Source organism: Pseudorasbora parva, chromosome 13 (assembly GCF_024679245.1).
Source record: "Pseudorasbora parva isolate DD20220531a chromosome 13, ASM2467924v1, whole genome shotgun sequence".
Taxonomy (NCBI): domain Eukaryota; kingdom Metazoa; phylum Chordata; class Actinopteri; order Cypriniformes; family Gobionidae; genus Pseudorasbora; species Pseudorasbora parva.
In genome coordinates, this window is record NC_090184.1 from 44,638,499 (window position 1) to 44,650,747 (window position 12,249).

At 37.7% G+C, this 12,249-nt stretch overlaps 1 protein-coding gene across 2 annotated transcripts in view; it reads right to left on the reverse strand.

Annotated features, from left to right (window-relative positions):
* Nucleotides 1–388: 388 nt before the first annotated feature.
* The window catches only part of efna5b (ephrin-A5b), a 185,151-nt gene continuing 173,290 nt past the window's right edge, over nucleotides 389–12,249 (reverse strand). For both annotated transcript variants that reach the window (XM_067414561.1, XM_067414562.1), the window contains exons 3-5: nucleotides 8,162–8,227; nucleotides 7,888–7,965; nucleotides 389–1,043 (exon numbers count right to left, since the gene is read on the reverse strand). In XM_067414561.1, the coding sequence (XP_067270662.1) occupies nucleotides 919–1,043; nucleotides 7,888–7,965; nucleotides 8,162–8,227 (269 nt within the window). In that variant the 3' untranslated portion in view covers nucleotides 389–918. The remainder of the gene's footprint in view (nucleotides 1,044–7,887; nucleotides 7,966–8,161; nucleotides 8,228–12,249) is intronic.

The window sequence follows — 12,249 nt, forward strand, 5'->3', positions numbered from 1 at the left end:
GCACTTCCAGGAGATATAAGTATTGTGTACAGTATAAGGCCTATTCAAACAAACGTTTACTTTTCCCGCCCATATGAAAAGGGAAAGCATCGCGTGCACTGGAGCCCCTTTCGATATTTGGTTCCTAATAGAGTCGGACACACAGTTATGACAAGAAAAGAATTTCCATGATCTGTTAATGTTGATATCGCATATCAATTGAGAAAAGGTCATAGGAAAAATATAGATATTTATGTTGCAGTTAAGTTTATCTTACAAAATACAAAATCATTGTTTTTAGTGGTGAGGTCTACTAAGACAAGTCCCTCAAATTGCTGTATAGAGTCAAATTCACACAAATCATTTTATTTTAGACTAATGAACTCATCTAGCATCTTCTATTCGGCGAGATGCATAACAGACCGCTTCTTCCAATGAATTCTGCAATTTAAGAGAAGGCAGACGAAGGACGAAAGGCAAGAAGTCTTTGTATATTTATCGCTAACAGCAGAGCCGGTGAACTCAGTTAAGGTTTGATGTTTATGTCTGTTTTATGTGACACCCACCCATGAACCTTCAACCATTCTCACAGGGTGTTCGGCGTTTTTTTAACACTTGCGCTAATTACCGACTAAAAGAACGACTCGCTCCCAAAGGATCTCAGACTCCACCCCCTTCCTCCCAGCAGCCAATCCCCTGTGAGCAGCTGTCATAGTTGATTGGCTGGTTGGTTAAACAGGCGATCTGCATTTCTTCTTTGCACGGCGAATCGACTTTTTCCTAATCAAAGACAGCGAAAGACCACTTAAATATTTGGAAAACAAAACAAAAGCGGAGCAGAAGTGTTCCTGGTGAATCTCAAAGCCCTGTGGCGGCGCCGGTCCGCTCGCGCTCAGATGTGTTGGGTTCTGGAGGGCTGGTTCAGGGGCAGGTGAGGGGCTATAAGGTGAGGAAAATAGAGATGCAGAGCAGCAGGAGGGCCAGCAGGGGGCGGGACGTTTGGTGCCTCAGGCCTGAAGTTGATACGTCGCTCCGGGAAGGTTCGGCCTCGTGACTGGTGTCATCTAGAAATGAGATGGAGAACATTTGATCAACTGAGATCCTGCACACATCAGGGTTAGTGTATTCACAACACAAATTAAGACTTCGATACAATACCAGACTAAAATACCTCGATACCAATACTACATTTTTGTTATCAAGCTGATATTTGCACCGATGATGGTCCGAAATACTGTCGTTGAGACACTAGAGCGTTTTATACACTACAAAACTGCAGCGTGCTTGGATACCACGGTAAAAAAACAACAAAAAAACAGTAAAAGTAATTGAACAATATGACAACAGAACTTATTATTCATTGTTTTATTTTTTTTTAAACTAAAAATTCACTTTACCAACATGTTCCTGCCCTGGTTTTTGACCATTCCCTCCTCTTATTGCTATAATAACTACATCCTTACAATCATGCTATCATTCACCTTTTACTTCTGAACAGGTTGGGATGACCAAAATCTTATTTCATTATATGAGTAATTTAAAAACATTTTTAATGTAATTTTATAATTATAAATAGATTTTTAATTGTATTTTTGTGTAAAAAATGCAAATTACAAACAATATGATAAACAGTGCTTTATTTTTCAGCTACATTAGGTATATTTAACAGTAGCAATCAATTAATTAAATATAAAACTATAATTTAACTATACACTGATTCGTAATAAATATATTTTAGTTATTTAGCAAAGCATGTGGTGTTTTTCTATTTTTTTTTATTGTTGCTTGATTAATCACACAGAATATTAGGTCTGTCTTAATACCTGCACGGCTCTCATTCCCACAGCAAGCCATATCCGACTGTTTACCTGAATACTCGCCAGGCCGTGCATTTTTACATATTTTTGACCATTCAAACCCAAACAATAATCTGCGAAAGAACTGAATCGCGACCGAATGTTGTCTGAAAGGCATTTGCGCACGCTTCAGGTCAGAGCACGGCAGCGCGAGCACGTATTGCGCCGCGCATTTATTTTACCACTGTGTGTGTGTGTGTGTGTGTGTGTACAAGACCCACCCACTTTAAGACCAATGATATTGGACCCACTCACTTTTATCGTCTCTAATTCAGCACATGTCTGTTTACCGACCCCTAACCGAGAAACACTTATTATTAAACATGTTAGATGCTTTATTTCCACATTTCTAATATTTTCTCAATTTTTATTGAAAATAAACGCCTTTCTGATCTGATTTGTGATTGGAAAAGGGAGTAGAGCGAGTTCGGTAAACGGCGGATTCGAACCTCAGATCGATTAGCGTCTAAACTTGATGTCATGTGTCTTACACTACACTATAGCCACAGTTAATAACTCACTGATTTACGTAATTTTATCTAGCCCAATCAATCGTTTAGTAAACGGCGGTATATTTGTATTTAATGTAAATGGCATCTAACATTACTCCAGTAAAACAATTTTTTTAGAGGACCCACCCACTTTTTATTTGCTTTGACGCCCATGATACAGACGAAGATATTTTTTCATGCATTGGTCAAGTTTGAGATTTTAGGCTACTCATTGAATTTAATATATTTTTAAAAAATAATTAAATAAATAAAAACATTTCACTGTGGTACCGTGACATCCCTAGTCTGTAGCTTTCAAATACAGTACATATCTTTTGTATCAATTTTCTCAAAATGAGTTTATTCTCCACTTTAGCAGCACTTTTATGCACCAAAGCTTAGTTTTATTCCTCTCTGTATTCTGAAGGTTTTTAGTGAGGGGTTTGTTCAGATGTCATTCGCCTGAATTTATACAACATTCCTATAAAATGTGGTTCACTTTTTTTCTGGCTGTTGACAGTATTTTCTCTTTTATGGAGTGATAAGAAAAATCAAAAATCCCCTCACTAAAAACCTTTAATATGTCAACGAAATCAGACTATCTGATGTTCAGATTTGGGTAATGACATTGACTTTTGGTCATCTTACCGCATGAGACAACAATATAATGTTGGCGTTTGGAAGATGACCCATGACATAACCAATCAACACCAGCTGTTGTCAGTAAGTATTCTACGGTAAATCAATGCTGATGTTAGATATTGTCCTGACATTGAATTTTGGTAACCTGTTGTGAGAACCTGTATTCAACAACATAGTATTGTCTTATGATGCTGGTGGCCTTCTGGGGGCAAAAAAACTAAACCGTAACTTTATTGTATTCCAAATAGAAGAATAAAAAAGGGACAACAATAATACTTTAAAGTATTAATAAAAACAAAGAATATCTCAATGATTTGCCATGCCGTCTCAACTTTAAGCAGCAAATAACCCATAATCTCCTTGTTTGAAGCCTCAGTAATAATGGAGGCAGGGCTGTTTGGCGTCTCCACGTTTATTGGTGTAGACACACAGACTGCGGTTATCATCAGGGAGCGTGATATGGCTGTGGAAAAACAGACAGGTGTGACGCTAAAAGAGACAGATAAATATGCTCGGGAGGACAGAGTAGTTTGCTGGCTCATTCAGGCGGGCAGACAGACATCTCCAGCCTCTCAGTGGGTATCTGGACTAATAAATCAATGCCTCCACTATGACATCGCATCAGGGTGTGTGTGTTGACAAGGTGAGACTGCATGATAAAACAATACTGTGTTAATCTACACTGACATTATCAGCAGTGTTAATTGATATAAGCATGCCTTTTTAAAGGTTTTTCACCCACTGACTGCCTGATGCATTTTGCACACAAAAATGGTACAGTCTTGTTCAAAATAATAGCAGTACAATGTGACTAACCAGAATAATCAAGGTTTTTAGTATATTTTTTATTGCTACGTGGCAAACAAGTTACCAGTAGGTTCAGTAGATTGTCAGAAAACAAATGAGACCCAGCATTCATGATATGCACGCTCTTAAGGCTGTGCAATTGGGCAATTAGTTGAAAGGGGTGTGTTCAAAAAAATAGCAGTGTCTACCTTTGACTGTACAAACTCAAAACTATTTTGTACAAACATTTTCTGGGATTTAGCAATCCTGTGAATCACTAAACTAATATTTAGTTGTATGACCACAGTTTTTTAAAACTGCTTGACATCTGTGTGGCATGGAGTCAACCAACTTGTGGCACCTCTCAGCTGTTATTCCACTCCATGATTCTTTAACAACATTCCACAATTCATTCACATTTCTTGGTTTTGCTTCAGAAACAGCATTTTTGATATCACCCCACAAGTTCTCAATTGGATTAAGGTCTGGAGATTGGGCTGGCCACTCCATAACATTAATTTTGTTGGTTTGGAACCAAGACTTTGCCCGTTTACTAGTGTGTTTTGGGTCATTGTCTTGTTGAAACAACCGTTTCAAGGGCATGTCCTCTTCAGCATAGGGCAACATGACCTCTTCAAGTATTTTAACATATGCAAACTGATCCATGATCCCTGGTATGCGATAAATAGGCCCAACACCATAGTAGGAGAAACATGCCCGTATCATGATGCTTGCACCTCCATGCTTCACTGTCTTCACTGTGTACTGTGGCTTGAATTCAGAGTTTGGGGGTCGTCTCACAAACTGCCTGTGGCCCTTGGACCCAAAAAGAACAATTTTACTCTCATCAGTCCACAAAATGTTCCTCCATTTCTCTTTAGGCCAGTTGATGTGTTCTTTGGCAAATTGTAACCTCTTCTGCACATGCCTTTTTTTTAACAGAGGGACTTTGCGGGGGATTCTTGAAAATAGATTAGCTTCACACAGATGTCTTCTAACTGTCACAGTACTTACAGGTAACTCCAGACTGTCTTTGATCATCCTGGAGGTGTTTATTGGCTGAGCCTTTGCCATTCTGGTTATTCTTCTATCCATTTTGATGGTTGTCTTCCTTTTTCTTCCACGTCTCTCTGGTTTTGCTCTCCATTTTAAGGCATTGGAGATCATTTTAGCTGAACAGCCTATCATTTTTGGCACCTCTTTATAGGTTTTCCCCTCTCTAATCAACTTTTTAATCAAAGTACGCTGTTCTTCTGAACAATGTCTTGAACGACCCATTTTCCTCAGCTTTCAAATGCATGTTCAACAAGTGTTGGCTTCATCCTTAAATAGGGGCCACCTGATTCACACCTGTTTCTTCACAAAATTGATGACCTCAGTGGTTGAATGCCACACTGCTATTTTTTTGAACACACCCCTTTCAACTAATTCAACTAATTGCCCAATTGCACAGCCTTAAGAGCGTGCATATCATGAATGCTGGGTCTCATTTGTTTTCTGAGAATCTACTGAACCTACTGGTAACTTGTTTGCCACGTAGCAATAAAAAATATACTAAAAACCTTGATTATTCTGGTTAGTCACATTGTACTGCTATTATTTTGAACAAGACTGTAAGTGATTGGATATGCGCTTTGTTTTCTGTGTTTCAAGTCTACCGTTTTTCCATTTAATTTGTCAAGCATTTTTTGTATTTTCTATGGTAGCTTATTTCAGCCACAGAATAAAACATTTTAAAAGATAATTGTGACTTTTATGAAGTCAGAATTGCGACTTTAAATCTAGCAATTCTGAGAAAGGTCTAAAATATGAGAAAAACATGCACTTGCACAACATATTGTTTTTTGTATGACCAATTAACTTTTTTATTCTGTGGTTTTATTCCTCTCTATTCTGAAGGTTTTTAGTGAAGGGTTTGTTCAGATGTCACTCGCCTGAGTTTATACAGCATTCCTATAAAACTTTTTTTCTGGCTGTTGACAGTATTTTCTGCTTTATGGAGTGATAAAAAGATACATCAAAAATCCCCTCACTACAAAAACCTTTAACTCTATGTCAACGAAATCAATCAAGAATTTTGAATCAGACTTCATTTAATGTTCAGATTTGTTCTGGATGTAAATGCACATTACATTCAGGTTATATGCAAATTTAATTGGATATGCATATTTAAACATAACATTTTAGTAAACTTATGTTTAACCTGTTACCTGTCATCTCCATTTTTGAAAATATCAATGAAAATTCACTATCCAAACTTAAATGGTTGCAATTCAAGAACGCTTTGGAATATAGACATAAGCTTGGTCTCATCTTAAAGAAGACAGTCAGCAGAGTATTGTTCAAGTGAAATCACTTCAAAAAAGTAAAGTATAAAAAAGTTATGGAAGTTTAAATGTACTGTAAATCAAATATACTGTACTAGATATTTAATATTTAATATAAAATATGTTACAAAATAATTTTTGGTCAAAAATTACTATCAAATCAAAGCCATATGTCTAATGAATTTGTGTTCCAAATTTGAAGTTATCATCTCAAAAATTGAAGTTCCCATGAGATTTTGTTTAGGCGTTGTACCACAAATAGCCACCGGGTGTCATTGAAATTCCATTGATCTTGTTAAATGCAATTTCCTGTGTCAATTTAATATATTTTTGTCCAAATATCACAAAACAGTTCTCAGATATAGAACCGTGAGACTCAGATCTTTCCAACTATATGTGTTTTGTCAAGATAAGAAAAGGTTTTTATTATAAAGTAGTTAAATAAATATGAAACATAACGACGCCACTTGGGGAGGAGCCCGCTAGAATAATTTAGAGCACCGTTTCCATGGTAATGCAAGGGCTGATTTCAAAACGGTTTTCACAGCATGAAACTTGAGTTCGTAAGCTTTCAAATGATATATAGTTTATCAACATTAGATCAGGATAATATAATTGTTCTAAACATAGTGGCAAATGGGCCCACCGGTGGGCCAGTGACAATTAACAGGTTAAATAGTGCAATTCTTAATGTAATCCATCAAGTGGGTAAGTATGATGATTATCTATTTTTATATACTTTCTTTACCCTATTGACTAGTTTTTAACTAAAACAATAAAAATTTACTCCACTTTAGCTGCCCTAAAACTTAGTTTTGCTATCTATATTCTGAAAGTTTTTAGCTTGGCGTTTGTTCATGTCATTCCCCTGATTTTATACAACATTTCGCGCTAGAATTATCCATTCATTTAGAAACTGAAAATCGGAAGACTAATCAATTCTTGGGATTAATCGACATCGGTTCATAAAAATGAGAATTGATTAAAATCAATATTTTCTCAAATGAAATGGTGGTCAAGTGACTGAAAACACCATTTTGCATACAGTGCAAATTTACAGCGCTAATTCAGATTTTGACTGTATTATTGGCCTGATTCAGAATTAAACGACTTGTATAACAAATTGAACTATGGTTGGTCGGATGGTCATTTCATCACATCTTGATTTTGAATGCAGGTCCAATATTTGATCATCATGTCACAACGAAAGTCAAGGCTAGAGTGAAAGTAATGGTAATGAATATTACGGGCCGAGAGTCGTGCATATGTTAGTAAGTGCCATGTGTTCGGATGTAATGGCTTTTATCAAGGCGAAGCCAAAACAAGCCTGGCATCGCTCCATGTGACACCTTAGAGAGCCAAACGCTAATTCGGCACAAAACTGTTGTGCATATCCGTGTTTTGGATCTTAATTCTTACCTCAGCCAACATGCATGCATATACAGTGTGTAAATATAATTCATGCATTTCAGCTGGAAGGCATGACAGACATCGACCGACTGAAGCTTGCTGAAAGGTCACATGGCTAATTTCTGGACGCTTAATTGCATGTGCACATGGTGGAGATGTTGACAGACAGCCCTCAGCTATTACAAGAGAATGCATTATTAATACGACGTGTACCTCATGCATAAATAAAACAGCCTTTGTGGTTTGAAGTGTCAGAGAAGCCACAGGGCGAGACTCATATCCTGAACGTAAAGGTACATTAAAGCAACAACACACACATGCTCAGAGTGATTAGAGGAATTAAAGGACAGGACACACAGACTGAACAAAGCGAAGGTGATTTCAAGCCATACTGACCTCTTGGTTCTAATGCATTGTCTACTTTGTCATCGACAAAAACGCGGTCATGAACGCCTATGGTTTTCTCGCAGCCATCTACAAAAACAGAAGAAATGAAAAAGAGACCGTAAGCCAATCATGTTAGTGATAATTCAGCAGCCCAACCCACCTGCCAATCAAAGGAAAGCCTGTGACATCACACACAGAAGCAGTTAATGTCCATCAAAGTGTGAGCAAACAAATGCCTCCGACACACTCATACGTGTGTGTTTTGTAAATCAAAGACACTTACTTGGTGGTCTCACAAACACTTTCAGCTTGAGACATGACCTTCTCCCGGTTTCTGTGATCATGGATGCTGTAAAACACAAACAACAGATAAGCAGAGGTGAGTACACACACAAACAACTGATGAGAGAACGCTATCTTCTCAGTTTCGCGCTGCAAACACACACTGCGGCTGTATTTTGTGGTCTGAAATAGGAAATTGGCCCCCTTTCCCAAAGGAATCTAAAGGGCGTGTACACACACACATGCGGCGCCTGCGGGGTGAAGAAAGCAACGTCACGCTGTCATTTGTGGTTTATCAGCCGGTTCAGGCCCCGAGAGTTGAGCACAAATACACCAGACTGAATTCAAAAGAGGAAAATCACAGCTGAAATTATAGAGTGACTTCATCTCCAGGTTATTTTTAGGCAAACATGTGTTTCTTGAATGCTGGAAAGGACGAATCACAAATAAGATCCTCCTCAATTTCTCAACTGATTCTCCTAGACAAAGCAAATTAAATGGAGATCAGACTGGAGTATCTTACCGAGACCCTAAAGGGACAGGTGGAAAAAATATGAGATGGGAGGAAAAATTAGATTTCAATGCTTTAGCCCCCGAGAACCTCTGTTTGGATTCAAAACCTTTGCCTTTCCCTGAGAAACTTTGCATTTGCTCGCAAACATTCACTGAAATCAATCTTTGCGCTTGCAAAACGTCTGATTTCATTTAGAAAAGCATTGCGTTTCCTAAAGAAATGATGCGTTTGCCCACAAAATGTTTGCGTTCGCTTGTAATAACGTTGCATTCTCCACAGAAACTTTTGCGTTCTTTTGCAAAATGTTTGCGTTTGCTCACAAAACTTTTTTTTTTTGCTCGTTCCCCTGAGAACATTTGCATTTAAACATAATTTCTGCATTTGTTTGCAATGCAAACCTTTTGAGTTCATGTGCAAAACTTTCGCATTTGCTTGCAAAAGTTTTGCGTTCCCGCTTTCGCTTGCAAATCTTTGCACTTGTTCACAGAACTTTTGTTTACGCTTGAAAGTATTGCGTTCCCCAAAGAATCGTTGCGTTTGCTCACAAAAGCGAAGATTCCTGGCGAACAAAACTTTTGCATGAAAACTCAAACATTTAGCAAATTTTCTCTGGGAATGCAACAGTATTACGTGTGAACGCAAACCATTTGTGAGCAAACACAACATTACTTTGAGGAACGCAATACTTTTCTAAACGCAAAAACAAGTTTTGTGAGCGAGTGCAAAGATTTGCATGTGAACTCAAAAGGTTTGCAAGCAAACGCAGTTTCTCTGGGGAATGCGATAGTATTACGATATTACGAGCAAGCCCAAACATTTTGGGATTAAACACAAAAGTGTTACGATATAATGCAAATGAGTCATTTTTTCGTTTTTTTGGGGGAACAATATTTTTGGGAGTAAACAGAAGTTTTGTGAAAAGTGCAAAGACTTGCAAGCGAAAGCTGAGTGTCTTGGGGGAATGAAAACAAAAGTTATGCAAGTACGTGCAAATATTTGCTCTGAACTCAAGGTTTACAAACAAATACAACATTTTTTAGGGAAACAATTATTTTGCAAGCATATGCAAAAGTTTTAACATTTTGCAAAAGAACACAAAGTTTCTCGGGGGAATGCACCAGTATTACGAAAGAACACAAACGTTTTTTTGTGTGTGCAAATCTTTGCACTTGATCGCAGAACATTTGCATTCTATCGTAACACTTATGTTCACTTATGAAACTTTGTTCACTCACAAAATGAGTAAAACAGTAAAACACCTGTAAAACAGTTGCATTCCCCACACAAACGTTGCGTTCTTTTGCGAAATGTTTGCAAAATGAATGAAATGAAATGTTCTTTTGCAAAAATGTGTCTGTTTGCTTACACACACACACACAAAAACACTAAAATAAAATCTCTCATTTTATTCTCATTTACATTTACATTTACATTTAATCATTTAGCAGACGCTTTTATCCAAAGCGACTTACAAAAAAGGGGAGAGTAATAGAAGCAACGGAACAGACAAGGCTAAAAACCTGTAAGAGCTGTAAGAAATCTCAATTAATTAGCACAATACACAACAATTTTTTATTTTTTTTTATTTTTTTTATTTTTTTTTAAAGACAGACATCTACAACAAAAACTCACGTCCGCAAAGTGCCGAACACTGGATTTTGATAGCTATGATAACAACCCATTAGGACTAAGGCTGTTGCTCATCACAATTTGTTTGCGATTTTGGGAACGAAACATTTTGCAAGCGTATTTATAATAAGTTCAGGAGAAACCGCAACTAGTTCAATGAAACCACTGAAATATAACGTTCCTCCCATCTCAAAAATCTTTGAGTTTCCTGAGCTATGAAAGAGAAAACTCGGAGGAATGTTGTGTTCATCTGGGGCTACTCTATGAGATTTATCAAGACAGACAGCTCAGTGCAAGTTCAACGCTTGGACTAATTAAGGCTAATTACTCTCAAAGTGGGACTTATTCTGTGATCTTTGGTGGAAATATGCTGTGGTGTTCGTCCCTGGACATGCAGTTTCCTACATTATACACACACACACACACACACATATATTAAAGTCACATTCCCAACCTGCTTACCTCCATAATGTGCTGCCATTCTGAATTATTATTTTATCTATGGGGAATGATTTCATAAAAAGGCACAACAAGACTAGATTATATTATAGAATACTATAAGTAAATAGGGTATTCATTACCATGTATCAAAATTGCAGTGATGTTCACTTTACCCACATAAACTCTTAAAATGTGATTATTATTATTACCACCAAACAATCACGCACAACACCCTGGCAACCGCCCAGTCCAAGCAAGTGCATTGCAACACTTAGGCAACCATGCAGAACACCCTAGCAACCGCATAGCAACACACTGGCTACCACAAATAATACCCTAGCTACCACATAGCAACACCCTGGCAACCACACAGAAAACCCGCCCCGCACACATAATGTAGCAACACCCTGGCAACCACCCAGTCCATCCTAGCAAGTGCATTGCTACACTTAGGCAACCGCATAGCAACACACTGGCTACCACACAGAAAACCTGCCCCGCACACATAATCTAGCAACACCCTGGCAACCACCCAGTCCATCCTAGCAAGCTAGCTACCACAACACCTTGGCAACCACAAAAAATATATATTTCTCAAGATTTATTGCAAAATATTAAACTTATGACAACTGGCTCAGAATCTTTATTTTAGCATATTGATTATCAAACTGACATACACTGATAAAACAGTGTGTGTGTGATGCTCATTTCTGAAATGCAACGCTCTATTCTGAGGCGTTTGAGTTTATTAATGGAATAAAACAAACACCTGAAGCATGTCATGAATCCAAATGATGGAGTTTCACACGGGAGGAGACACATAAGCCCGTAAACAGACAAACAGAAATAAATGTCTGTCAGTGTATTCCTCTGCGCTCACTAAACTGGATTGCACTAACTGGGGCCTATTGCACAAAATCAGGATAAGGGATTAAGCCGGGATATCTTTGTGATCTTGTCAACTGTATGCAACATTTAGTACACCGCTGTCGTGTAAAACGTACCCTGAAGGCGCACTCACACCAAGAACGATAACGAAAGATAACTGTATATTAGCGGAAAAATTGAGCCTGGATCACCAAGATATCCTGGCTTATTCCCTTATCCTAAGTTAGGCCAGAAAGGTGTTTTCACACTAGCAGAATATGTGGGAGAGAGTTGCTATAGCAACTAGTGTACTGAATAACCTAGTGTACTTAATCACCTAGTGTGCACTATCTAGTGTACTTAATCACCTAGTGTGCACTATCTAGTGTACTTAATCACCTAGTGTGCACTATCTAGTGTACTTAATCACCTAGTGTACTTCATCACCTAGTGTCAGAGGTGGAAAAAGTACAAAACTTCAGTACTTGAGTAAAAGTAAAAGTCCTACTGGTCAAATATTACTCTGTTACAAGTGAAAGTTGTAAAAAATGATTTTTACTCAAGTAAAAAGTACAGAATTATTTGTTTTCAAAAGTACTTAAATAGCAAAAGTACATTTCTTTTTTTATACCAAGGCA